This window comes from Microchirus variegatus (assembly GCF_963457635.1).
Source record: "Microchirus variegatus genome assembly, chromosome: 18".
In the NCBI taxonomy this organism is placed as follows: Eukaryota; Metazoa; Chordata; class Actinopteri; order Pleuronectiformes; family Soleidae; genus Microchirus; species Microchirus variegatus.
Genome location: NC_139819.1, coordinates 9,910,825 through 9,937,875, shown reverse-complemented (window position 1 = coordinate 9,937,875; position 27,051 = coordinate 9,910,825). Strand labels below are relative to the sequence as shown.

General features: G+C 46.0%; 2 protein-coding genes across 2 annotated transcripts in view; one reads left to right on the top strand and one right to left on the bottom strand.

The window, feature by feature from the left end:
- The window catches only part of LOC310940036 (zinc finger SWIM domain-containing protein 6-like), a gene marked incomplete at both ends in the record, with an annotated part of 48,451 nt that extends 29,491 nt beyond the window's left edge, over nt 1-18,960 (bottom strand). Inside the window, one exon of the mRNA XM_083904954.1 lies at nt 18,528-18,960. Coding sequence (XP_083761080.1) covers nt 18,528-18,960 — 433 coding nt within the window. The remainder of the gene's footprint in view (nt 1-18,527) is intronic.
- A 5,169-nt stretch (nt 18,961-24,129) lies between these two features.
- On the top strand, nt 24,130-26,116 carry smim15 (small integral membrane protein 15). The gene is made up of 2 exons (XM_083905000.1): nt 24,130-24,185; nt 25,478-26,116. The coding sequence occupies exon 2, from the start codon at nt 25,509-25,511 to the stop codon at nt 25,731-25,733; it is 225 nt and encodes a 74-aa protein (XP_083761126.1). The 5' UTR covers nt 24,130-24,185; nt 25,478-25,508; the 3' UTR covers nt 25,734-26,116.
- The last annotated feature ends 935 nt before the right edge of the window (nt 26,117-27,051 follow it).

Genomic DNA, 27,051 nt, shown 5'->3' with positions numbered 1-27,051 from the left:
CGAATTCATCGTCAACTATTTGTGATAATTGATTTTTAACAATGAAAACAAGATTTCTGCTTTTCCAATGTATTCAATTTGAATTTCCTTTGGTTTCTTTGCTCCAAAACAAAAATCATTAAAACAAGTCATTTCAAGGCTTGGGAAACGCCAATCAACATTTTATGGACCAAACAAGCACTCGACTAATTGAGAATAATCATTAGTTGCAGCCCTACAAATAACACTTGATGTTTTCTGTCAGAACTGAAAGCAAACTTGACTTGAATTGTGCCATAAAACAATGCAAGAAAGTGAATTCAGATAACGCTTGGACAATATAAAAGAAAAACATACGAGTGGAAGCTTTGGGGGGATGGAATGAATTTGCATATGAAAACAGCTGGACTCCAATAGACTGAAAACTGCAGCATGGCTGCTGGTGCAAGTTTGTGTTTCTCGGTTCACTTATTCTTGCCAGGAAACAACCTTACACTCTTTAACCTTCCTATTTCATTTGGAAAGTCACCTAACGTATTGCAACACACACACACACACACCTCATGTTGCCTTCATGCATGCACGCACACTGGTTTCAGTGACTCTCTGCAGTCAACCTCTTCCTGCTCGCAAAAAAACAGCCCCTCCTTATTCTTCCTCTCTCCAATAACTGACTCCTCCCCCGTTTCCCCCTCCCATGACAAAAACCACATGCACTCACTCACACACGCGTGCACGGATGTGTGCACGCACACCCACACACCCACACACACACACACAGGGGAATGTTGCCTAGCCCTAAGCTGACCCGTTGTGTATACTGACGTCACGCAGTAGACAAGGAGAGGCATCATTCCAGACAGACACACACACACACACACACACACACGTGTACACCCACACACACACACACACACAGGCCCCAGCCGAGGGGGAAGCTGCATTCCAGTACAGGCACACACACACACACAAACACACATCACCACGCCTGGCGGTGGGAAGCATGGGGAGCGCTCAGCTGTAGCAGGGAGGCGGGGAGAAGGGCCAGGGAGGCGAGGAGGGAGGGGGGGGGGGGGGTAGTTTCAGGGGAGGGAGGAGGGAGTAATGGCCCTGAGCCAGTGTTCCTCTGAGCTCAGCACTTCCCCTTTCAGCTCCAGCCAGCCGCCACTTTGCGTAACGCAGCCCATGCAGCTCTGCCGGGCTCGTGCTTAACCCCTTCCTTCCTGGAGTCACCGAGGTCACAGTCAACTCTGTTCCTGTTCAGCAGCACATGCCACATCCTGGTAGGTATAAAAAACGCCGCCCTTGCCCAACATCCCCTGGCTCAGACTGTCCCATTAAAGCACTGAGCACACTGGCCCACTACTCATACTTCCACATTATTACCTGACACAGATGGGAACACACACACACACACACACACACACACACACGCACACAAAAACACCACAGAGAAAATGGGTTAACCTTTTACATGCCGCTTTCATTTTTCATGGCGGCGTTTTTTTCGAGTATGAGCGTGCATAAAAATGTCTGAGGTTGACCTGGATTTACAGGTAACGCAGCGGCAAAGCGACACCACCAAGCGATCACAGACGTATGTTCACACGCATTTAACCGCACCTTTGTTTACACTATGAAATTACAAAAGAGCACAGCGGGTGCAATGTGGGTCGCGGTGTAGCGTGTGGGCAACGTATCCGTATCTGGGCTGACCTTCCCGGAGCTTATGTAGGCCAAAGTGTCCACTCTACCCAAGAGAGACGTGAGGGCCTCATACATCAGACGTGGCAACCTCCACCCCTTAAACCCCAATGAAAAGTGTCATAGCTCACGCTAACCACAGCCGACACCAGTCCAGGGCGATGCAGAGGGGAGGAGTGAACGGAGCAACGGAAAGGGTGGTTCCCTCACGGTTAATATCACTTGACACACATCATCCAGCATCTCTCAAATAGCTGCTGAGCTTGTGTTAAAGTCACACACACACACACACTCCTGTGCACGTGTGTACCTTGTATACACACACACACACACACACACACGGACAAACACAGAAGTGCACGCCAAACAAAGGTAGCCCAGTGAGAAATATCTCAGCCACCTGGCACCGTGATCGACAGGGCTGTTGCAGCTGAACATGGATGAAGACAAGTGAGGGGAAAGAAGGAGCGAGGAGGGGGTGGAACAAGAGAAAGGTTGAATGTGTCTCTGCTGAATCTCGGTGGTCGATTCTCTTGCCTGCAGGCTATTCCTGTTAATATTGACGTTGATGTTAGGACCACTCTCTTAAGGATAAGCTATAAAGCAAAGGGGGTTAGATTTACTCTGCGCAAACTGTACGCGTCTAAAAATCACATGCGACTTTGTGCATCGGGGGGGAGCGGCGAGAGAAGAGGTAAAGAGCTGCAACCACATGAGGGAACTGAGCTCTCTCAGTAGGTTTACAGCTCGTTCCTCTCCCTCTTGAGATGGTTTAGGTTTCCACTCTCAAAGCTAAAAGCAGGCAGCTGACATCAAAACCTTCACAGAGACCCCTATTTCCCAGAAACGGCTCTTGTTTCATGTAAATAGCCGCCTTTCATTGCCACATTGAGATGAATTGCACCCTGCTGGACAAGAGGGAGACAATGTTCACCCCCATAGCATCTTTTGTTGACATCTGTATGTGTTACCATGACAACGTGCGAGCGCGCGACGTTTTTGGTGCGCGCGCGGTTGCATCCGGGAGCCGCGTTCGCCGAGGCGCACATGAGGGAAAACACGGACGCACACGCAGTAAAGCGGGCAGGTCCACACACATAGAAACAGAAATGCAAATACCTCTGTCATTCTTTCTCAAACACACACACACACACACACACACACACACATGCACAAGCACAGCAGCATGAAAGAAACACAAAGAATAATACACGAGCATGACCAAAACTTTAAAGCAGGTTAGACTTGCTTCCAACTGCCATGTCCTCGTGGGAGGCTGCAGACACACACGTTTATTACTAATTATTCTCACTATTAAAAAAAAAAAAGGAGAGCAAAAGTAATCCAGCTATGACAGCAGCATTTCCGAAACCCTCCTGAGTATCGTATGTGCCCGGTCAAATGGGACTTAATCTGCTGGAATGCAACGATGCTTGAATTCATTTTAATTCAAGTGGGTTTAAGATGCAAATCCTCCTGCGGGATCACCGCCGCGCCGCCGACAGTCGTCTCCGTCCGTCCGAGTTCGGGAGAGAGCGACTGCGCAGTCGAAAGCGTCTCCACGCCGTTTGATAGAAATTGGTCAAATTAGCATTTTCATAGATGAAAGAAGAATAATCATATCTGTGCGCAATTATGTTGATTATGTCTCTTCCGAGACCAGTGAAGGGAAGGATTATGCCACCTCCGAGACGATATGAAACAAAGGCCAACTGCTTTGTTTATATTTTACCACATGTCTTTTTTCCTCTCAGATCCTCATTATGTTCATGTGGGATGTCAGTGCCAGGGAGGGAGGGGGGGGGGGGGTGAATTCCCGGCACCAACGCAATCCTGAAAGTTGAGGATCTCGACATTCGTAATGTGTGTGGATGAGAATGTGTGTGTGTGTGTGTGTGTGTGTGTGTGTGTGTGTGTGTGTGTGTGTGTGTGTGTGAGAGAGAGAATCCCCTCCCGTGGGCAAGTCAGCAGTCACCCATGAAGTAGGTCAGAGAAATGTGCCCAAATTAGGTCAGTGGCAGTCAATGGGTGCCATCCTGGACAAGAGAAAGAATGAATGGTAAAGAGATGAAGAGGACTATAAGGTTAGGAGAGCAGAACCAAGCGGCTTACTTCATCTTAGTTAATTACGAATGTAGTGGTCCATATAAAGCGCGCACACACACACACACACACACACACACACACACACACACGTTCCATAGAGTAAATAAAAGCCCCAGAGTGAGGAACCAAAACAAAGAAACTTCTTTAAAACTTTGTCGAATCAGTAACCGTGTATTTAGCACCCTCTCTCCTTCCTCTACCCCCTGGTTCCGTCTTTGTCATCTGCCTCTAAAATTTCCTCTAAAATCTTTCCCGCCCCGTTTTGAAGAAATCCACACAGGGAAGGAGGTTGTTGTGCATTGTTGCCAACAAATGGCAGAACACAGGAACCTTTGAAGTCTTGTGGCACGTCGTGATTCCGCTTTCATCGCCGCTGCATCTGTCAGTCAGCGAGAGAAATCGCGTCTCCAAAGGAAACTTATGTTACCTCCCACACCCCCCAGTTTCCTCTCCCTACACACACACACACACAAAAACAAAACTCCAAAAAAAACAAAAAAAACGACAAAGACAGAGGGAACGACAAAGCTGTATTGGGCATTAGACAGATAAGGAGTGGGCTGAAAAATCTGTGAGGAGCTGCGAGATTTTCTGACGTTGCTTCAACTCGAGCAGACTGACTGCTTCTCCTTCTTCTTCTTCCTGCCTGCACTACACACTGGCCCACTTCTGCTCAAAGGGTGTGTGTGTGTGTGTGTGTGTGTAGCTGCGTCGTCGAGTTGCCTGTAAACTTTCCTCTGTCACTCTGCTCAGTTGTAGTCGGGTGTTAGAGAGGAAGCGCGTATTGACAGGTGTCTTCTACGGGGCCGTGCTCACTGATCACACATAGTGACGTCCGCCGAGGCTGAGAGGGAGGAGGAAGAGGAAGAGGAGGAGGGGGACAAAGGCTCTCCTCCTTGGGCAGCGATCAAATCCGAGCCCCCGGCTTGCCTGCAGATGTGACGAGGCCACTTCACCCCCCCCCGCTGCCAATCACGTGTCACGCGCCTCACAATCTCGCATGACGCACATGCCCGTGTGCTGCTTAGCGTACGCGTTTGTGCTCGGGCGAGTCGCCGGGTAAAGAGATGTACAGAGGCAAGACACAAGGAGACAAAAAAGAAACACACGAGGAGTCAAAGTGCGTCGCAGGGGAAGCGTTGGGGCCAGACAAAAAACGACCAAATGTACAAGCTCAACGTGGCTTGGAGTAAAGCGTGCCACAATGAGTTACAGTGTCTAAGCATTGGTAGCCAGAGAAAGAAAGATGCCTGGCTAGAGACACTGGGTATAGGAGCCAGAGAACTGAACTGCAGCCAACCTGGATAAGGCCTCGGTCCAGATATGCTGGGACAGTACCAGGGGCCCCTGTTACAGCCCGTCAGAGAAGGGAGGAGGGAAGAGAGAGAGAGAGAGAGAGAGAATTAGAAAGAAAGACAAGAGAGAAAAAACGAGAAAGAGACAAGGCCAGGCTTATAGGCAAAACACACACACGCACACACACATACACACAAAGAGAGAGAGAGAGAGAGAGAGGGAGAGAGAATGGTTTTAAGCCTTTTCAGCTGTGAAGTGGGATAGAGGGGGATGGTTAAAGGGAACCGCTAACAGTCAGGCAGAGCTCGAACTGAGGCTCAGCACAGGGCCAGAGCTGGACTGGGGCTGCAGAGAGAAGAGCCAGGGCTAGAGGCCAGAGGAGGAATGGAGGGAGGGTGTGTGTGTGTGTGTGTGTGTGTGTGTGTGTGTGTGTGTGGGAGAGAGAGAGGGGCTGGGAATAGGAGGAGGTTGTGGCAGAGCTGGAGCCGGGGCCAGAGCCACGGGGCCCAAGCTTTGGATTTAGTCAGCTGTTCCCCTGGCCAGCAGCTGGATGGAAGGAGGGAGCGAAAGGGAGGGGGAGGTAGCGATGGGAAGACAGCGAGCAGACTTCGGGGAAGAGTTTTAACGGGGGGAAAGGGAAAGCGAGAGGAGAGGAGATGGAGGGGAGGGGAAAAAAAAACCCAGCAAGCAATACAGAGAGGATGAAGAAGAGAGAAGGGGGAGATGGTGGTGGTGGCGAAGGCTTGGAAAGAGGACAGTGGAAAAGACATTAGATTCCTATGAGAGAGAAAACAGCACCGAGAGCAGACAGACTGACAGAAGGTGGTTAAGGCTCACTGGCTTTGCAACCGCTATTTCTTTCCTCCCTTGCTGGTTCTCCTGCTCCCTCGTTTCTCTCCCCCACTCCCTCCCTCCATCCATTTCTCCATCCTCCTCCTCCTCCTCTTCTTCCATCAGTGCTCTGCTATTTTCTGGCTAGCTCCGTCGTAGCCAGTTGTGCTTCGCCAACAGCGCTGCTATTCATTACACATGACCTGAAGGCATGACCCCAAACACACACCGAGATCCCAAACAGGTGCCCCCCCCCCCCCTTTCCACACACACATACACACAGCAGCAGCAGCAGCAGCAGCAGCAGCAGCAGCAGCAGCAGCAGCAGCAAAATGGATCACACAGGACTTGAGGGTGCAGAAAGAAAGAGTGAAGCTAAAAGACGGAGCACTCTCTGGCTGCATGAGAAGCATTGCAGCACGAACAGCGCGCAAAAAGAGGATGGAAAAGACAAGAAAACATTGACAGGATGACCAAAAAAAAAAGAAAAAAGGATGCAATTAAAGCAGAGCATAAACACACTAAAAGTGGTGAAATGAGATTTGGAGTGGGGAAGCAAGGGACAAGGGTTTGCCACGGGGCAAGCAGCCACTGCTAGCAAAGCACTTTATAGCCTATTATATTCCATTCAAATGGACCAGGCGTCTGGGATAAAAGCATTTAGTCTGTGCGTTAGTGAGTGACTCAGCACTTGGAGCCTTTGCAGGTGGACCCCATCATAACTGCACGACGCATATCAATGAAATGGCCCATTTCGCTGCATACGGATCACTCACTCCTTCCCACCGATGCCACCTTTTATTTGACACGTCCTTGCACTTTACCTCTGCGTTAACCTCCCCACACCCGCCCCAAGTAATTCCACCTGCTCTACTCATATTAATGATCAGGGCAGTTTCAATAAGGCAGGAAATAGGGGAGAGGCAGGAGGAGAACGAATGCTTCGGTGTTCTCTGAAAAATAAACAAAGAGTCTAACGAATGCACTCCAAGCACATTTCTTGAATTGCATTATTTCTTTCATTTGGACTTTTCCATTAAATTACAGGGGGATTTCTGTGCACAGCAGAAATGTCTGACCCACCTCCTCCCTTTTTCCTTCATTTAGTGTAGAGACAGCAGACACCCCCCCCCCTCTCTCTCTCGTAGCATTCTCTACATCACTCTCTTGTCTCTCTATACCGCTCTCACTCCACCCATCTGCCCTTTCCCACTTGTTCTACCTCTCTACCTCTCCATCCCCTTCTCTCCTCCCCCTTGGTGGTGGTTAATGGCACAGGGATCCAGCATGGAATATAGATCAGTGTGAGATGGATGGGGCACCAGGAGCTTCGGCCAGTCCCGCAGGTCCCAGACCAAAGATTAACTAAATATTAGCTGACAGGAAGAGATAGAGAGAGGGAGGCAGAGCGAAGGGACACAGCTGCAGCTGCTGCTGCTGCTGCTGCTGGTGGTGGTGGTGGTGGTGGTGGTGGTGGTGCCACTACTGGCAGAACAAACGACAGAAACTGTTTTTAACCCCCTTTGCTCTCGGGAGAGCGAAAGAGACACATTTGCGATAAACACACAAGAGATGCAAAAACACACAAAACACATCGGGGTATAGGGGACACACTGCTGTGCACGCGTACGCACACGCGTATCAGAGGCACCCTGGGAGAAGAAGTACACTAATCACATTCTCTCCTCCCCCCTCCTTGCCCTGCCAAGGCGGATGGCGAGGAGGGGAAAAAAAGGGAATAAATCTTTATTAGGCAATGTGTCCCTGCTTTATCGATCGCTTCGCTCTTTCACTGCCCCTCCTCCTCTCTCCGCCCCCTCCCTCCTTTTGTTATTTTAGGCATGTGTCTGCCATCCAGTCCAATTGAGTCAGGCTGTACATCAGAGATGACCATTACCACACGTCTCCCTGGGCTGCTCTGTCACTGGCTGTGAGGGGGGGTAGGAGGTGAGGTGATGTAGCCACCCAGGAGGGACAGCTATCCAGCTCACACCTCGACAGACAACCAGGCAGACAGACAACCGGGCAGACAGATAGTAGGTTTTCTTGACAAGAATGCGGACAGGCTGGATGGCAATAAAGCACGGTGGCAGTCGGAATGGTCAACAATGCCAAGGAACAACAATGATAGATCTGTACTTCATCTGAGCTCGAGCCCTTTGTGGTTCCATGAGCCATGGCACAACCTGATTTATGGCACTAATTTCCCCCAAAAGCCACTATTGGTAAAGAAGGGTCATGGCGTATTTCTGGCAAACGGTCACAGCAATAGATCTACTGCGTAATGCAGGGATTCAAACCCAGCAACTATATTACACTCACTAAAAACACATGACAGGCTATGATATTAAATGATCTGCTTCTAATGCTGATAATAATGCAGATTTGAAAACAACATATTGTGATACTTTATCTTCTGGAATAAATGCTGGACTTTTTCCAAAGTTTTTTCTTCATCGATAATTATGTGAATTAAGTGCAAGTTAACACAATTATGCTTGGAAAAATGTGTTCCCTTTACTTCTTCTTTAAAGGAGCAGAGTATGGGTTATACAGCCGTGGCTAGGTGGTAAATGTATTAGTGTAAACACCTTAGCGCACGGATCAGCAAGTAAATGTGGCCGAGGGCCAATTTCTTTGGAAAGCGATTGAATATCGGGCCAAAACATTGTGTCTTCATCAGGCAAAGTGCCTTAAAACGTCCTAGGTCAGACACAAAAAAACCCACGTTTGCGGCCTTAAGCTAACAATAATGTGGACGCCGTCTTTAATCACCAGCTTGTTACGAAGACAAATGCGTGCGAGATACATACTGCTGATTTCAGTACATAAGCAGATATTTTTACAGCGATTACACACCAAGTAGTTTAACTCTTTAAGGTACTACTCAACCATTTGGTCGACCACACTTTAAGGCACTACATTGAAAAATGCATCAAGTTTTTCAAGTTTTCAAGATTTTTATCGTTTCAGAGGAGTTGTTGTACAGAATTATGTAACTTAATTCAACAAAAATAAGTTTTATAAGGATGAAATAATTGACAGTTGACTTGTCATTTTATGGCAAAGTAGAGAAGCTAGCTAATGTTGGTAAAAATTAGGGGGAAAAAAGGGTTAGTGTTGTTAAAATGATTACTTTAAAGGTGCATTATGTAATAAATCTAAAGCAACTGGCCATAAAATCCTCCTAATATGTCACAGAGACTCAGGAATAATGTTCATATAACAAACTGAACTCACCAACAACAACAGTGCAGCCAAAATATTTGCATTAAAAAAAAATATTTTGCAGACTGCAAATCATGTTTATGTTTTGAAATCATGTTTTGGCATGTGGCGCCACCTACCGCCGTCTACCAATCATTGCAGTCAGTAGAGTCTCAGCTGCCGAGCAACCACGGGTTGCCAGTTAGGTCAGAAAACTAAACCTGAAAGACCTCTGTATTTTTAATTTGAATGTAGTAACCGTTCTTGGCCACATTCTTACATATGGCACCTGTAATTTATTGATCAAGAAATTGCATTTATTTCAACAAAAATAAGTTTTTATAAGGATGAAATAATTTTGTCAAAACACGCTCTACCAAACAGTTGACTTGTCATTTTATGGTAAAGGTAGAGAAGCTAGCTAATGTTGGTAAAATTATGGGGGGGAGGGGTTAGTGTCTTTAAAATGATTACTTTAATTTATTGATCAGGATATTGCACTTTATGTGACTTCTCTGAATGTTGTACTTTTATTATGAACAGACGTCTCAACCGTTTGGTAGCGGACTGTATCTGAAATATTGTAGGGTCTAATTTAAATAAATATATATATAGGTATATATTGATTGTTGTTATTGTTACCATAAGTGAATAAAACATGCAAATAAATTATTTTTTCCTTTAACTTTTTTCTTAGTGCGTACCTTAAAGGGTTAATATATCGGTCACTTCTAGGGTTAGGGTTAGTGGGTTAAAACGACTAATATCTGTATCGGTACCCATGGTTGCTATATTGGTATTGAACAAGAAAAAGTGGTGTAAAGCCCTCCCTATACTTGGCCCCCCAACAAATCCAAAAAGCGTGTTATATAAAGAGTGTATGACGTTGTCAGGGTTGAGGCCTAAGGGTCATTTAAGAAGCTTGGGAGAAAGACACCACAACAAATCAAATCAAATACCGCTCCAGCCCTAATTCCAGACAGCGACGCACAAAGAGCTTCTAAATGTAGCAACAGTGATAGCCTCAGAGCTCTGGTTGCAGGCTAACGACTGAGCACAGCACAGTGCAGTAAGTAGGAGCTAGCTAGCCAGCTAGCCTTCCTTTGGGAGTTTAGACACAGGAAGCACTACGGAAACATGCTGTATCTAGATAGGGGTAGTGTAAATAAGATATGAGTTTCTATTGCCTGGCTTGGGAAATGAAACTGGAAAACTGAGAAGGGGGAAAAAAGAGATCATTACGGCTCATACGAAGGAAAGAGTCCGTACAAGACAGGCCCAGGTAAGGTGCGGAGCGATTACGAGTACACGCAGCAGGAAATAAAGATGTTCTGGAAGATGGAAGAAGAGCAGAAATGAGGCAACGAAAAAGCAAAGAAGGAGCTCCTTCAAGACCGAACTCTTTACAAGGGCAAACTAAATTCCGCATTGAACTGACAGCCTTCATCTTGGTGGATTTGAATGCCTTACATTTTCCTTCATTGTTCGACTCTCTGTCTCTCATACCCGGAGAGCCTGTCGAGCTCTATTCAGCTTTTCGCGGCGGCACAAAGCGGTGAATGCGTGTCTCACATGCCACACGGCCACGACATCTTTGGACCAGGCTCGGCCAGAGGCGCAACTGCACCTCCTCCTCCTCCTCCTCCTCTACTGCATAGCTCGCACAGCACTTGAGCCTGCCAGGCAAAAAAAAAAAGAGAGAAGGAGGTAAACTCCTTCTCTCTCTCCTGATCTGGCTCGGGTTCCCGATTGTTCCACAAAAGGACAAAGACAATGGGCCTGTTTTTGTGTGTGTGTGTGAGTGAATGGGTGAATGAGTGAGACATTACTTACTTAAACATGTAAGAAAACACTTCGATCATGCAAAGCCAGCGTTCCCTTTGGTCAGGTACCTTTTAGTGGGAAACAATCATGTGTGCATAGGCCCGTCTTCCTAACTCAGCAATCGGACACTGGAGGTACCAGATTGACCTTTGACTTAAACTAAATCCCCTCGAGTCAAGGAGAGAGGTCAACATTGGGCCAGCTCATTGCTGGGAGGAGGAACCAGTCAATGCGTAAACACCTCTGTTGGTGTGTGTGTCTATGTGTGTGTGTGTGTGTGTGTGTGTGAGCGATAGGGGTCAGTAGCAGGTAAACCCTCATCCTTTGCTGTTGTTTATTCTAAGGTGCCTAGTCACTGGCGCCCTGGCACCGAATGTGTGTGTGTGTGTGTGTGTGTGTGTGTGTGTGTGTGTATGTGTGTGTGTGTGAGATAGATAGAGTGGGAACGATGACAGATGGGAATGTCATCCACCCTCTTATCATTAGCATGCCTCACCTACACCTCACCCTGACACACATACACACAGCCATAAACGTGCCTGCAGAGCCAATAACACACACACACACACACACGGTCATACACGCTCGTGCACATATTCACGCAAGTGTTTTATGGAGCATATTTGTGTCCGAGAAGTAGCTTCGGGGGGGAGTAAACCGATATTTATGGCATTAAAAGGAGAAAAAATAGAACTTTAACAACACCGGCATATCCTCGTTCCCGTCGTGGCCTCTTTTCCGGTCGACAGGACTCGGAAGTACACATTTATTTACTGTACTGTAGACCTGAACAATGAAAAGAAATATTTAGGCACAACAAGCCAAAAGTCAAGATATTCTTTGCCATGGCCTGCATTTTTTTCTGGGCTAGATAATAAAAAACTGCTCCTAATCTGGGACAACAGCAGGTAACTTTCATCTGTCTATGCAAAGTAGTATACAGTGATTATGTGTGCACGTGCACACACACACACACACACACACACACACACACACACACACACACACACACACACACACACACACACACACACACACACACACACACACACACACTTGTTTGTAGCCCTTGGGCTGATGCAAAGCTGTTTGGCTTCTGGGGGGAAACAGCTGTTGACCAAACTGCACAGAGAAGCTCTGTTCTGTGGCAACAGTGAGAGGATGTGTACTCTTGAACATGCATTCACATACTAATGTAGTAAATGCGCGCGCACACACACACCCACGTGCACACACCACACAGAGACAGTGCATACATATACATCGAGCCTTCCACTGCAGTAAGCGGAGTCTTGGACTGCTTTGTGCTTATTTCAGCAGCCCATTGGTGCAAAGAGGAATTCATTAAAGAGAAGAAGAAAAAGTGAAGGGGAGCATCAGATAGGAGAACGCTGAGTGCTGCATTCCCCTGTTGTTATTATTGCCAAATCGAAGAGAGAAAGGCGGCTGGTAATAAAAGTCATTAAATGAAATAGAAAAAGCGGCCTTTAATAGGGCCTTGTCATTGTGGATTTAGTAGCCTTTCTATCGCCCCTTCCCTCTGCTCTTTCCCCCGTGCTCGCAGAGAGGAGAGAGGCATGAGCTCTGTGGAAGCAGGACTGGATTCCTAGACAGAGTCAGCCAGCTGAGGAACTGTGCTGACGCACACCCAGCAGCCACAGTCTGGGACAGGAGACAAGTCGAGCTGGAATGGGGACTGGGGCAGACGTTAGAGAGCTCATGGTGGAACTTTATTACTTTAGCTGGTTTATTTTAACAGGAGCAACTCATGCTGACCCTGTACACAGAGCTTTCTCTGAAAGCGTGCCAGTGTTAGCATGCAGGGTAATTTTTGAAGCAAGATCTTTGGGCAGCCGTGGTAACAAGACCAGGATCTGTGGCAGACACAAGGCGACTGTGGGGCTGGAACTGGGATTGGTGATTTAAGAGGGTCAGGGGGAAAGTGGAACTTTTGGGGGGCTAGATTAAGATGGGAGAGGGCGTGTTTAACGACACGTTTTGGTCTTGGAAATTTGATGAGCAGGACACAGACAGTTATGGCTGGGTGTAGGAGATGGAACATGGCTGGCTAGGTTAAGTTATGATCTGTGGACGGAATAATCTGTCCAGGGCCACATCTGGGACTGGGAATGGGTTTTTGCTTCGAGTTTGGAGTTGGGGTGGTGACGAGAACTGGGACCGTCTGGAAAATGCTAGAACATGACGGCAAAAGAGCCAGAGTGGTCAGCGATATCAGAGTCTCCTTTATCACTGAGTGGGCCACCCAGGAGGTCAACTGGCAAAAGCCGACAGTAAAGTGATCGATGGAGGCGACAGAGCTTGAGCTGAGGCTCATTATAAACACAACAAAAGTTATTGTAATGAGATGCTTGCGCTAGCGTCACTTTACGCAGAGAATGTTCCATGTCCAACTTCCACTTTCATGGACAGTCAATCCACGTGTTCTTTTACAACAACAAATGTGACATAACTTCTTCAGCAACATCGTTTAACCGAACAGTCCAATTTGCATGTAACCTCCAACAAGCTCTCAGAATAAGCTAATGTGTTTCCATTTAACAATACCTGGAATGCATCCTATCTTTTTTCCATTCAACATCGTGGGACAAAGGTCTGAAATCTCTCTCTCTCTCTCTCTCTCAGCCAGACGCATTCAGGGAGAGTCCTTTCCCTAAAGACTCCATGTCTCTTCACATGGATGCAGTTGCTGCCCCTTTCTCTTCCTCTTGGACTGCCAGATGTTTACACTGGCTCCAGGCTCAGGCATGTTTCCATGACGATACAAGCCCAGGGTTAGTCACATGACTGGGGGGTGAATCATGGACCATTGCTCCTTGGGTGCGATCACCTCAGAGCTGAGCCCGCAAACATCATCTGACTTTAAGGGTTCAATAGACCTTCTACTTTTATTGAGTAAAAAAAGTAACATGAAGAACATCATCAAGGGCAAACTTTCATACTCAAATCTCCTGAGTCATGTTGTGTCAGTATCCATTAAAGTCCTGAGTCACAATGTGCACCTCTTTTACAAGACGTCGGTTTCACCCGGACTTAACGGCACAGTCGGAAGCGCTCCGTCTCTCCCTGTCTTCGGCATGTGGGCTCATTCTCAATGGGCATTGTAAAATGATAAAGGAGCTCTCCAAACCAACAGGAAAATAAAAACCAGATCCACCCACATGAAAAGAAACAGGCCCACACACACAAACAGAAGAAAGAAAAAAAAGCCCTCACCTATGAAAAGCCCTGCTCGGCCTGATAGCGTCTCACAGATGACATGCTCATGCAAGATTTATGTTTTGCATCTTCAAATTCTGCACCTTCACGGACAAAATGCCTGAGATGACGATGTGGGTCTCCAAGTAGACCTTTGTAAGGCCTTGTGAATTTTTAGTTCAAAAAGAATGCTGTGTATTCTATGATTGGACACCTTTGTGAGTGCATGGAAAATATGTCTCCTTGGTATACTGTATGCCTTGCAGTTTTGTCTCTTTGTTCTTTTGCCATGATTGTGCCTGAATCGTGTGTGATTTGGACTGATATATGGCTTTACAGCTCATCGAGCTGCACACCCAAAGAGTTGTTATTTTTAAGGGGCTAAACATAAAGTTCAGAAGCATCTTTGTTGTGATTTTGCGAACAGGAACAGGTTAAAACAGGGGAAACACCAGCCCCCGGTTGCTATTCCACCGTTTCATTGACATCACGATAGAAAGAGGGTGAGAGTAGATGACGCAGAAACCTAATTAAGATTCTCTAGAGCGTGAACAAATTAACCTGAGTTATGAGCATGCAGAAGCACAAGATCGACACGCACACACACACATATGCACACACACATAAGCGCGCGCAATTCGTCTCCGGGATAGGTGATGCAGAGGAGGATGACATTCACACTCAAACAGGCAGGACTGCCATGGACATTCTGTGATATTTTAGGTAAGGGAGGGGGGGGGGAGGCAAAATATTACCGGCTACCTCGTCCAACAACACCACCATGGAAAATTCTCCGAAATAGGCGACAGGATATGCATATCGACTTTCATGCCTGCTGTCCAACTCATCACTCGGATTTGGGGCAGCAAGCATGATAAAAATGACATGTAGCCTCGTTTGAGAAATTAGCCTAACAAGGAGAGTGGGATAAACGGGCTGTAGCATGTAGCCTGTGCTAATGACATCGCAGAGAGCGACATATGCCAGGCATCAGTATGTCACTCCTTGGGGACATGGAGGGGGGGGGGGGGGCTTAGAGTAACAGGATAGTAAGAGTGAGGTGGTGCTGCTGTATGTGTGTGGTGGTGGGGGGGGGGGGTTATGATTTTTTTTTTTAACTCCTGGCACAAAGCCCTGGAGGCAGACATTGGGGGGGGGGGGTTAGAAACACAGGGATTAGGGGTCAAATGGAGGAGGAGGAGGAGGAGGAGCAGCAGCAGGACAGTGCATGTCATAAATGAATGAGAGAGGAGAAGAGATGAACTTGACCCAGACTGGAGGACTAAAACAGGAAGGAGGGTAATGAAGTGCAAACATGCTTTGTCATGCCAAGTTAGAGCCATAGGATTGAATTCTATAATTAGAGGACGGGGGCCACCATAATACTAGCCTTCGTTTCAGCGTGATGAGCTGCTGGGGCTAAATTACACAAGGGGGGGGGGGGGATGGGGGGGCTGGAGAACAGATGCTGAGTTCTGAGCAGGCACCTTAAGAATGGTGAATGGTGCTTAGCTACAGCCCTGCAGTGCTGTCTGATTGACAGACTAAGAAACATTTTAACTTTGGGGCGAGTACACATGATTTTTGGGTTTTGTCAGAGCGAACTTTTAAACTTTAAAATACATGTAAACGGGTTCGTCCAACGTGATATCACACTTCTTCGATGACTAGCTGCCAGCAGACCTGCGACGTAAAGGGTTGAAAGGGGGCATATCGCCACCTAGCGTACAGGAAGTAAGTCAAACACATGATCGGCACATGACAACGTAATTTTTTTACGATAGCGATTTTGCCGTTGGAAAAGTTCACCAAATGCATTTCTATACAGGAGCCTTTTTCGCGGAGGTTAAAGGTCAGATTAGTCTGTGCCACTACCTGCTCAAATTCATCAGTGCAAGAGGGGGCCGAAGAAGGCCCGGGTCGTTATAACAATATTATAAGCGAGGAGCAGTGGACTGCCAGATAACACTTGCATTCATACATGAATATTTATCTCAAATGCTGGCACTGGAACGGATGAGCTTGCATGAGAGAAAGAACAACCCATCCATCTCACTCTCTCGCCTTCCCTGCATCCATTCTTTAGTTTCATGCATCTCCTTCTCTTGCAATCACCAATTCAATGCCTCTTTCCCCTTTTTTGCATTTTCCACCCACTTTTTCCGCCTGCAGGCTTCGCCCTCTTTTCCTTGATATCGCCCCGATCTATTGCTCTTCCCCTTAAACGCCATCCCCCTATCCATTCTCTCCACAGCACTGATGTATGAAAGAGATGGAGGGGGAGAGAGAGAGAGAAAAAAAGGGAAAAGCGTGTGATTAATGTCTTTGAGAAAAAGATAAATAATCACAGGAGACTGGGGGCTGGTAGTTGGCCTTAGGGGAGTAAATATGGAGAGTTTTATAGCTGCTCACTTGGGAGAGAGAGGGAGGTGGAGGAGGAGATGAGAGGGGGGAGGAGAGGAATATAGCGACAGCAGATCCATTCAAGTATATTAGCTTTTCCCCCCCATACACAATAACCTCCACATCTCTTCTATCGCTCTACTGTCTTTCATCATCAACAGTGAATCCCATCCCATTGACAGCACACACACAAGAATACACACAAAGCCCCGCACACTTGTGCACACACACGCCATCGCAACCACTGTGCACTTTTTTTTTCCAGGCCAGACCCACTGTATGTGTTTGATGGGCCAATACATGTGGTGTGTGATGTGGCTGACAGCCCCCCACCCCCCCCTTCTCCCCTCCCATGCTGCCCTGCTTTTAAGCCCTCATCCTCGAGTGGCTGCCTGTCCCCTGGAGTAGATTGCATCTTTTATTTATCATTTTTCTCTTCCTTGGCTTTATTTTTTCTCTTCCCCCACCCAACTTTAAAAAAAAAAGAAATAAAAAAATCTTGGGCCAAAAATTGCAATCAGCATAGCATGCCCCTTCTTCTGCTTCTTCTTGTGCTCGCCTGTCATCCTCCACTCTCTCTCTGTGTGAGCATGCAGGATGAGACTGACAGCCCGTGCAGACGAAGACACACACATGCACAAACAGATGCATGCACAATCCCCCTCCCTCGCTTCCTCGGCGTTTGTCAAACCCCCACACATACTGACTCTTTCCTTTCTCACACACATTCACAGCCACAGAATATGACCCTGTTACCCTCTTTGACACTCTCTCTGACTGTGTTTTCCACAGCACACACACACACACTGTATCTCTTTTAAGCGATTCCTCACACTTTTTTATTTTACCTCGAGTCGAGTGCTCTGCTTCCAACAGCCCCAAGAGTGAGCACATAAATGAGCCTAATGATGGTGGTGGGGGGGACGGGGGGGATCTGGTAAACAGACCAGAGAGGGAGGGAGAGCTGCCTGCCTGTCTGCCTGCTCCATGGCTACTATTGTGCACTACACATTCTCTAAGCCCACAAGAGCTGAAGCCATCTCCAACACAAGATTCTTTGGAGGGATAGTAAGCCAAGATGAGAGAGCTAGAGAGAGGGAGAGGGAGGGAGGAAGAAGATCATGCATAAAATCTTGTTTGCTGAATGCATTAAGATTCTGATGAACTGGGGAGGGTAATGGGATTAGAATCCTGAACCGTTTCCAAGGGTGGGGAGTCGGATTGACAGCTGAGTCTATTGCACTGACGAATGCAGTGAAATATTGTGGCTCTGGCAGAGGCAGCCCAGGCAGGCAGGAAAGCAGAAAGGCAGGCAGAGAAAGACGGCAGGAGGTTGCTGAGCCTACACCTCTGTTTACGTCCAGCTTTACCATAACTAATGCAGTCAAGAGGAAAATATTTGCCTCAATCAGCTGCATATAGCATGGGCTTTAACTAAATGCTGGGGAGACGCAAGAAACGCGTCTGTCTGTCTCACAAAGGTGCTTGGCAAACAAAACAAGAAGCACTGTGGCTTTAAATCACCGTCCCTCCCACCCTGTCTAAATATCGTCTATTTAGCCAGTGGTGAAAAGATATAGGGGGGCTTTTGTCTGCGTACCCACCGGTGGGGGCATGGAGAGTTGGAAAGACACAAAAATAGGAACAAAGTGCTAAGCTTCCAATTGGGATGGCTCTGTGCGCTCAGCTCAGAGGGCAAAAAAAACAACAAGAAGTGGGCTTATTATTGTGAGATTATCAGGAAATAAGTCGTTGTTACACAGCTATAAACTAGCCTGCATTGTTTATAATCGACAGTGCTGTGGAAGGCGAACACCAGCCCTTTAAAAAAAAGAAAAAAAAGAAGCTGGCACGGTTCCATGGGAGGAAGAAAAGGCAAATAGTACGAGTTAAGTTAGTTGTTTTTGTTTTGTCACAGCAACTGTTTCCCCCTCGCCACTGTAACGTAACAGTCCACTCACCGACTTGCAATACGTTGTCCACCCAGCCGCCCTCCAGCAGAGTGACACCCCGCAGGAAAGGCAGCTGCGTCTCGTCATTATTGTCCCCGCTACTTCCACTTTCCTCTCCTCCGGCGTTGAAAGACGAATACATACAGATCTCCTTCTCGCTCCTCGGAAAAGACCAGTATACGATCCGACGCTGAACGGGCTCCGGGATCCGCTCGAATCGCTCCTCCACCCGCTGGAACGGCCACTTCTCCGCGACTCTGCGCGCCGCGATGTCGAGCAGCGACTCCGGGTTGTGCGTTTTCCCGTTCCCCGACCCTCCAGGAGCGGACCCCGCGCCGCCACACAGAACTCCTCCAGCCCGCTGCCCCTGCCTGCATGCCGGGTTGTAGCCGGGCCGGCAGCAGAGCCGCTTGGCTGGGGGCTGCTGGACTCGCTCGGCCATGATCGCACCGCTTCCAACCTGAAGCGCAGTTCCTCTCCGATCATATAAACGGGATAAGGAAGAGAAAAGGGCAATCTCGCACCGATTGTTTGCCGTACATGGATAAGCCGACCTTATTTGGAAAGGAGGGCGGCGCTTACGAGTTCCGTGAAGTCCTTTGTGTTGTCAAAGTGACCGCGGTGGGCGGGGCCCTGGAGCGCTGCCAGGGCACGAGTGGCGCTATAAAAGGAACTGGAGGCGGAATTCCCGAACGTCGGCAAATCCTTTGTGAAGGCGTCCGGGAGCGCGAGGGCGGAGCCCCGGCGGCCGACGGCCTTTCAAGCTTCCGTCTTATTTGAGTTTGAAGGCGGGGACTTAATCCAGGGGCGGTCTCGGAGTTTCCCACAGGGCTAAAAGGGGGGGCAAGAAAACTGACTTTTTTTTCCTACTTGGTGCCTCTACTACCACCTCGGGGCTCTGGCTGCTTCGGTTCACAACGTGATGGTTGTTTTTTTTCGAGGCTTAAAGTCCAAAGGACATTCAGCCTTCACAGGCAGAAAGGGCGTGGGAGGAGGAAGATATGGAGCTGGACATGTTAGTCCTCCACAGTCACTAATCAGTCATTTTGGTCAGACTGGAGCTGCTGTTGCCTGTGGACAAACAGACACTGAAAGACAAGCCAATCCTTTGTCTTCCTCACATACAAACATATCTATTTTTTAATCTTAAAGGTGCACTCCCCAGGTTTTGCACATGTGGTCAGGTGGACAGAGGCGATTCTAGAGTCTTTAGGGGCCCTAAGCAAACATTCCCAGGGGGCCCTTCCAGTGTTCATCACCATTATGTTACAAATAATCTGACACTTTATGACTTTGACCAAGAGACAGAAGACACTGTCGCTCGTGAAACACCTCCACAACGGACGTTCTTCTTCTTCTGCGGTACAATGTACCATGCGCGTAGCCAGCAATGGGCCTGGGCGGCACTGGCCCGCCCAGTTTACTCACCCAGCCAAGTATGATAAAAATGTATTTTGTTTGTAGAAACAAAATAAAAACATGCATGTAAAGGAAATGCCCCCCACGCAGCGACGAAAGCGTCATAAAACCATATCTAACTTTAACAAACACAGACATGCTGCATACCCACAGAAAGGTCAGAAACTCAGCTAAAAGCTCATATAAACCATTCTTATGTTCACCAAACACAGTTAAAACACCGATGGATCAAACCAGCAGGAGCGGGGAAAAAAACGTTACAGTGCACCCATTGAAAAGCGACACCGGAGAGTCAGCGCGATTATGTAAACAAATAAAAACACATGTCCGCTGGACAGCAGAGAATCCTCAGATTCCAACGGTACCATTTTTATCACTCTACGAACCAGATTCACGGATCCAGCCCAAAAATTCGAGCAAAACAACAACTGACTATCAAGAAATACAAGCAGAAATGTTGTCTTACCTTTGCTGTTTATCAAAACAAGTTATTTCCACCGGAACAAAACAACTTGTAATGAAGAAATACACTTTCCAAAATCAACAATCAATTGGAGAGCATCAGGAACAAATCCCGGTCTGATTGATCATTACAGCGACATTAGATTGTTCTGATTAGAGAAGGGCGAATGTCCGCTGCGTAACTGAAGACGCTGCAGTTACAGAGTTGTTATTACGCACCGCACAGGGAGCATCCATTTACAGCGTTTTTTTTTAAACAAGTTCTTTTTAGATCTGTAGTGACATATAAATAAAATTAAATGGGCTTTAATAATTTGGTACCTAAGAAATCTCAAATGGCACAGATGGTGCCAAACTGAATTCTGTCTGATGTAGGCCTATGTTATACTGTACGTTAACAACTTTTTCTGCTGTTTGGGTTTATTGGCACTTTGTGCAATATAATGATTAATTTTGTCGTGCAATAGCGCCGATACCAAATTCATTTTTTTGTCTACACTGTTGTATTGTATACAAGCTTTTATATAGCTCTGAGGGTAGAGCTTGTGTTATAGGCAGTATTTTGCCGCCATTGCCTTTGCAATGCATAATATTACAAAGTAAAATAGTCATTGTTTTTCCAGTTTGTCTATAGTTGTCATTTTTAAGTTCTACTTCCTTTTTTTGGCAACGATGGCCCACCCACTTTTGCACTGGCCCACCCAAAATATTATTTCTGCCTACGCCACTGCAATGTACGCAAGCGGATTTGCCCGGACTCGTGCCCGGAGCAGGAGGATCCGCTGTTCAGTAGAAATGTTGTTTACGTAACCGGACCAGGTTTTTTTCAGAGATCTCGCTGAGCCCGAGATTACAATACAACACAGCGTTCTCAGCAGTGGCTGAACTGTTTGTTTAGAACCTTCAGGGCTTCATAAACAAGGGATATTATGTGCTCCTGCATTGTCTAGTCGCTGTATAATAGTTTTTGTTTCATTTTCGTAGTGTTTCAAAAAGTCATGTAAAATAACATGGCCGCGGGCCGTGGTTGCATAGCCACTGTTAACAGCGAGATGCCATGTTTCTACCGGAGCCTGTAAGGACAAACGCGAGAGTCCCGCCTCCACTCTCTCCGCTTCGTCTGCTACGGCCGCGGTAGCTCGCCCTCTCCCTCGCCTCACGAACCTCATCTGCTGACACGGAGAAAGACGACGAGGACGACATTTGACCAGCTGCGGATACCGTAGCGCTCAGGGAAGGGAGGGGGTGAGCAGAGCAGCAGGTCTTTGTTGTAAATTTCAGCCTCTCCTCTAGATGGAACTATAAACTACTTACTTCACCTTCAACAATCTCCATTTGTGATCATTACAATAATATAAATTCACCACAATTACCTTACTGTAAGTGCCCTTTATCACGACGAACACTGATATACTATATCGTCCCATCACTGGCCCTTTTAGATGTCTGCATCTCATCCCGTTCTTTTGCTCTTTACTCCTTTTGGTAATTGAGTTCATCAACTTACAACAGAAAAGGCTAAATCAAACCATAATGGAATTCCTCTAGGACTGGCCAGACGAGTGGTTGTTCTTGTAATCATTATGATTCACACCACTAGTGGAGCTGGTTTACTATAAATTGTAGTGCTGTCATTTTATGGTCTCCCCCCCCTCTCCCCGCCTGCTGATAATAGTCCCATAGCTGGATCATGAGAAGCATATGGGAGATGTTTGCCATCAAGGCTTTCTTCCAGTTATGAAGGGGTCTATTTTAATCCAAACCACAATCTTTTCTTAAACCTAACCAAGTAGTTTTGTTGCCTAATCCTGACCAAGAAGTTTTGTTGGCTAAACTTAACTAAACTGCGACCAAAAAAACCAAAGCTTCTGCCAGGAAGGCTTTTTGACAGAAAGCCCTGAAGGCAAGTTTTCCCCACAGCCCATGAAAAGGAGGCGCAGGGGGAGTTAGGGTGCGGCTGCGTTGCCCACCGTTCGGATTCTCTCAGCCTGATGAGACATGTAGCAGAAGCTAATAATTATAATCACATAACAAAAAAAGCCACCAGATTGAGGATGTCTGTCTATAAAAGTTGACCAAAACTATGCTGGTAAGCCAGAATGAGTGTTTGCAATGTGTCTGTCTTCTGCATGTGTTCCCAGCTGCCCCTGTCCTTCCTCTGTGAGAAGGTCTAAAAGGCTGGCCTTTGAACTGCTCTGAAAGTGATCCATGCCGTATGGACGGAGCAGATGTGGCCTAACCTGATTTGGTTTCAATACTTCCCCACAGGAAGTTCACAAAGCCAGCAGGTCCTCCTTTGTTATGTTAGTCATCTTTCTCAGAGGGCCAGTGGAGCCTGTTGCTTTTTTTGCACTTATTGCCCTATCGTTTGCTTTATTCTCGAAACAGAGCCGTTTCACACATGATCATAGTTCCAGCACCGTCTAGATGCCATGTAATACACAATAATAACAATGTGCACATTTATTAGTGCTACTCGCATCTGCATGTCTAAGAAGTCTTGTTTAGACTGCAGTCCAAATTGGATTTTAAGCACATCCAGATTGCATCTAGTTTGATCTTTTTTCGGCAGTCTGAACAGATTTTTCTGAAGTTGACTCAAACCACATACAGAGGTGACTTCGAAAGCGATTCTGATCAGATTTTTACAAATGTGTTTCAATCGGAACGCTTCGGTCTCTCAGATAGGATTTCAAAGTGTCTCCTGAGTCACTCGCAGTGCCACTCGAATGACAACAACAACAACAACATAGATCCGAAGAGACGGAGAGGTTAATTGGAACAACTCATCAATCAGAAGAAAGTTTACACTATGGCTCCACATAACCATTTAGGACGGAAAGTTTGTTCATTTTGTTTTTCAGAGGCATGGCCTTTAAGCAGCAAAATCCATGTTGAAGACTGGACTAGACAATGCCAATATGGACACACGTGCATATCAGATATGATGACTTGCAATATATAATGTGAACAGTTGGTCAGGAAGATGTGTACAAATCTGGGCTGCAGTTTATTTTGAGGTTGTTTACACCTCTTCTCTCTCTGTATGTGAGGATAGCAGTGATCCAAATGTCACATCCGTGATGCGACGTCGTGTCAGACTCAGTTAGGTTAGATGGAGGAAAAACATATCATCTCTGTGCGGTCACAGCCTGAGCTCTACAACACTCAAAGTTTTATCCATTAAACCATTAAAAAAAAGAGAAAAAGCTTGAAATACAGTCAGTGAAGAAGTCAGTCTAGGTTTGCACACACAATTTATTTATAAAGTTATTATTAACACACAAATCCAATATGAATCTTATTCATAAGGTGATGTAATTATGTAACCAACAGTTGTTTTTATTAATCCATCTGATTGTTATTTTCTTCTGTGAATGAAATGTCACAAAACAATGAATCAGCGTCCTCATTTGGATATCAAATATCAAATATCTTTAATATAGTCAGACTTGAATTGTAGATATCTCAAACAGGAATTATGTTATTATTAGTCGTAATTTAGTTATATCTGCAGTTAAAATGAAAGCAAACTCAAATTGTGGATAGGACAAATATCATTGTAGATATGTGAACTGTTTTTAAACTCAAAAACAATGAGAAAGCAGCTTGTTCTGGAGTTGGAGGGTTTATCAGTAATTCCAGTTTATAAGACTACAATTACCATGTTTCATTTTAAGCCTCATATCCAATCACAAGCCAGCGACTCTCAAAAGCCACGCCCCTTCAGTATACCGGAACAGGGAGGAGCTGTGACTGGTCGTCGTGGCTGTAAACAGTTATTCGGTAAGTTAATTTTGCATTTAGCGTGAATTTACCTCCACTAACAACGCGAAAAATATACTTTCGATGTTGTGTCACGTTCTCTTTTGCTCCTGTAGCGGTGTATAGTCGAGTCAGTGCGCTTACTCGTTACACTAAGGCCCGTCATGGAGGTGCAGAGGGGCTATGTAGCGTGCTAGCGTTAGCAGAAATTAATATCTTTCACCTACATTTCAGGACAATAGATCCAGTACCAGTGTCAGACAGTGTGGATTTGTTAACTAACTTATATTACATTATACGGGGCTGTAGCTAGCGGTAGAGCAATACCATGTGAATATACCTACCGTCTATGTGCTAGCTGATGTGATACTAGTTAGCCAGTGGTCAGTCATGTCAGCTGAGGGTGATGAGAAACGCTGAGATTACAAGGAAGCAGCAATGAGAAAAGTTCCTGCGGTGGAAAAGGGGCTAATAACTTATATCTCGACTAATCGGCTATTATCGATTTGTTATACTTGTGGGTATAATTCATTTAACCAAAACCTGTTGAAAATGGGGTCTATATAAGCTTTTTGAATAGATGATGCAACGTAAAACTAATGTTTCACTTCAAGAGTCACCAGATGGGCTATTTTCAGCCATCGGCTGATCAAATTGCACGAACTGAGCTCTTTGTTCCTCTATATGGGACAGATATCCCTTTGAGTGTCAGTCAATATTTCTATATTCAGAATTACAATATCACCCACAATGTCTTTTGCTGCCTCCAGGTGTTTGAGTTCATTGTGTTGCAGAGTGTGCATGACATATTTTCTTTCTGTATTGCATTTGAGGAAGTAGGCGTCTTAACTTTTCAGTTACCATTATGTTGACTTTATTTCCCTGAATCTGACTCATGCAATTATTCATTATTGGGGTGAAAACATCCTTGATCCACACAGTAATTTACACTTGATAAGTATGTAGAGTGTGGTGAAAAATGGAACCTTTCAAATGAAATTCTTTAAAGGGAGAAGAAGAAACCACACACACACTGAAACTGAATAATAGACTATCAAACCAGTTGAGACTAATAATCGATTATTGGTTGTAGCCCCAATGTCCTAACCCTATTAGGGATCCAAGCTGCTGACTTGTACTGGGAGCCAATAGGTGGCATCCAGCAGTATGCCCTTTTGTATTCGATGAGATTCTCTTCTTCCTATCAGGCAAAGTCACATAAAAGGACACGGCTTGCTGTTGTAGTTTATTTATTTCATGCACACCCCTCAATTCTGACTATTCACTGTTTTTGCTTCTGTTACCATCCTTAGGTCTGATTACTCCGCATCGTTTCTGACCAAGATGATTGATGTTCGTGCATGGGCAGAGTATGTGGTGGAGTGGGCTGCCAAAGACCCCTATGGTTTCCTCACCACTGTCATCCTGGCTCTCACACCTCTTTTCATTGCCAGTGCACTGCTGTCCTGGAAACTGGCCAAGATGATAGAGGTCCGCGACCGGGAACAGAAGAAAAAGCAGAAACGGCAGGAAAACATAGCCAAGGCAAAAAGGACCAAGAAAGACTGAGTCTGTGGGGGGGGAAGGATAGGGTCAGTGAAAAAGGAGGAGGAACCACTGCACCAACACAATCCTCCCTATTCCAAATAATGACACGGTGCGCTTCCTTGTCCCAGCCCTAATGTCAACGCGGGGCCACTATGCCCCATATCCGGGGTAGAGGCAGGAACACTGGCCCCACAGGCCTAATAGTGCTGAGACGGACAGTACTGCCTGGAGGAGGCTTGTTCCAGTGGGACTTAGGTCAGCAAGAGCACAGTGGTCATCTGTATGATGTTTCTATGTAGAGATCTGCCGGTAATATTGTGCAGCTGTTGCAACACCTTGCATTCCACCATTAGCATCTCTGTTGTGCTGAATTAATGATGTAATGAGCATACTGGAACTTTTTCTCCAAGTCACTTGCAAAATATACAAATTATGACTTTCTAATAAAACAAGTTTTCATGATTGATAAGAAAATCTAATCTCCTTTTTTTATAGATTTACCAGAAAACATTATTCATGAATTTGATGAGTCTGTACATAAAAAGTCCGTCCTAATGTTGTATCATAGACTAAAAATATATAACTGATGTAAAATATAATGTTGTTGCCTGCATTCAAATTTTCTCTATAAAAATATATTTATTGACCATGTTGTAAAATAATTAACCATTCAAAAGTCCAGTGGGGTGATTGCTTTTTACAGGCAATATAATTCTACGGACTCATGAGCCTGTAAAGAAGCAGTTAGAACCAGTAACTCCAGTTACAGACAGGTGAACAAATGAACATAACAACATGTTTGTTTTCCCCATTCCCCCCATACTCATTAACCTCTTTAATCCCTGGATCCAGAGTGATGTCATCTCCTGAGAGCATTTGCATGTGTAGGAAGAGCATGTTCTCAGCTGAAGGATCCTAGTTCTAGCTGTTCCTTTGGGCTCCTTTCTTCAGTAACTCTGCTGCCAACATGAACTCTGACCTCAGGTGATGGCACTTCATACTGTGGCAGATCAGTTAGCTGTTAAACTGGTTGTGAGCTTGACCTATGACCTGTAGGCAGTAGGGGCCACCTTCATAACACTGTATTAAATGTTATTATGGTCTAATTGCACCCAATTTAATTTAGAATTGAGACTTAATTTCCGACACTATATACATTTTAATTATATAATTTCCATCTTTACACTGTCAAAAATTTGTATTTTACAGGATCAATCAACCAAATGACTGAATTTACAAATCTGTCACCTTCTTTTCTTACAAACTGAGATAATAAAACGATCTTGTGTATACTATAGTATAATATATACCGAGGGACAAGAAAAGTAGAATGTAATTC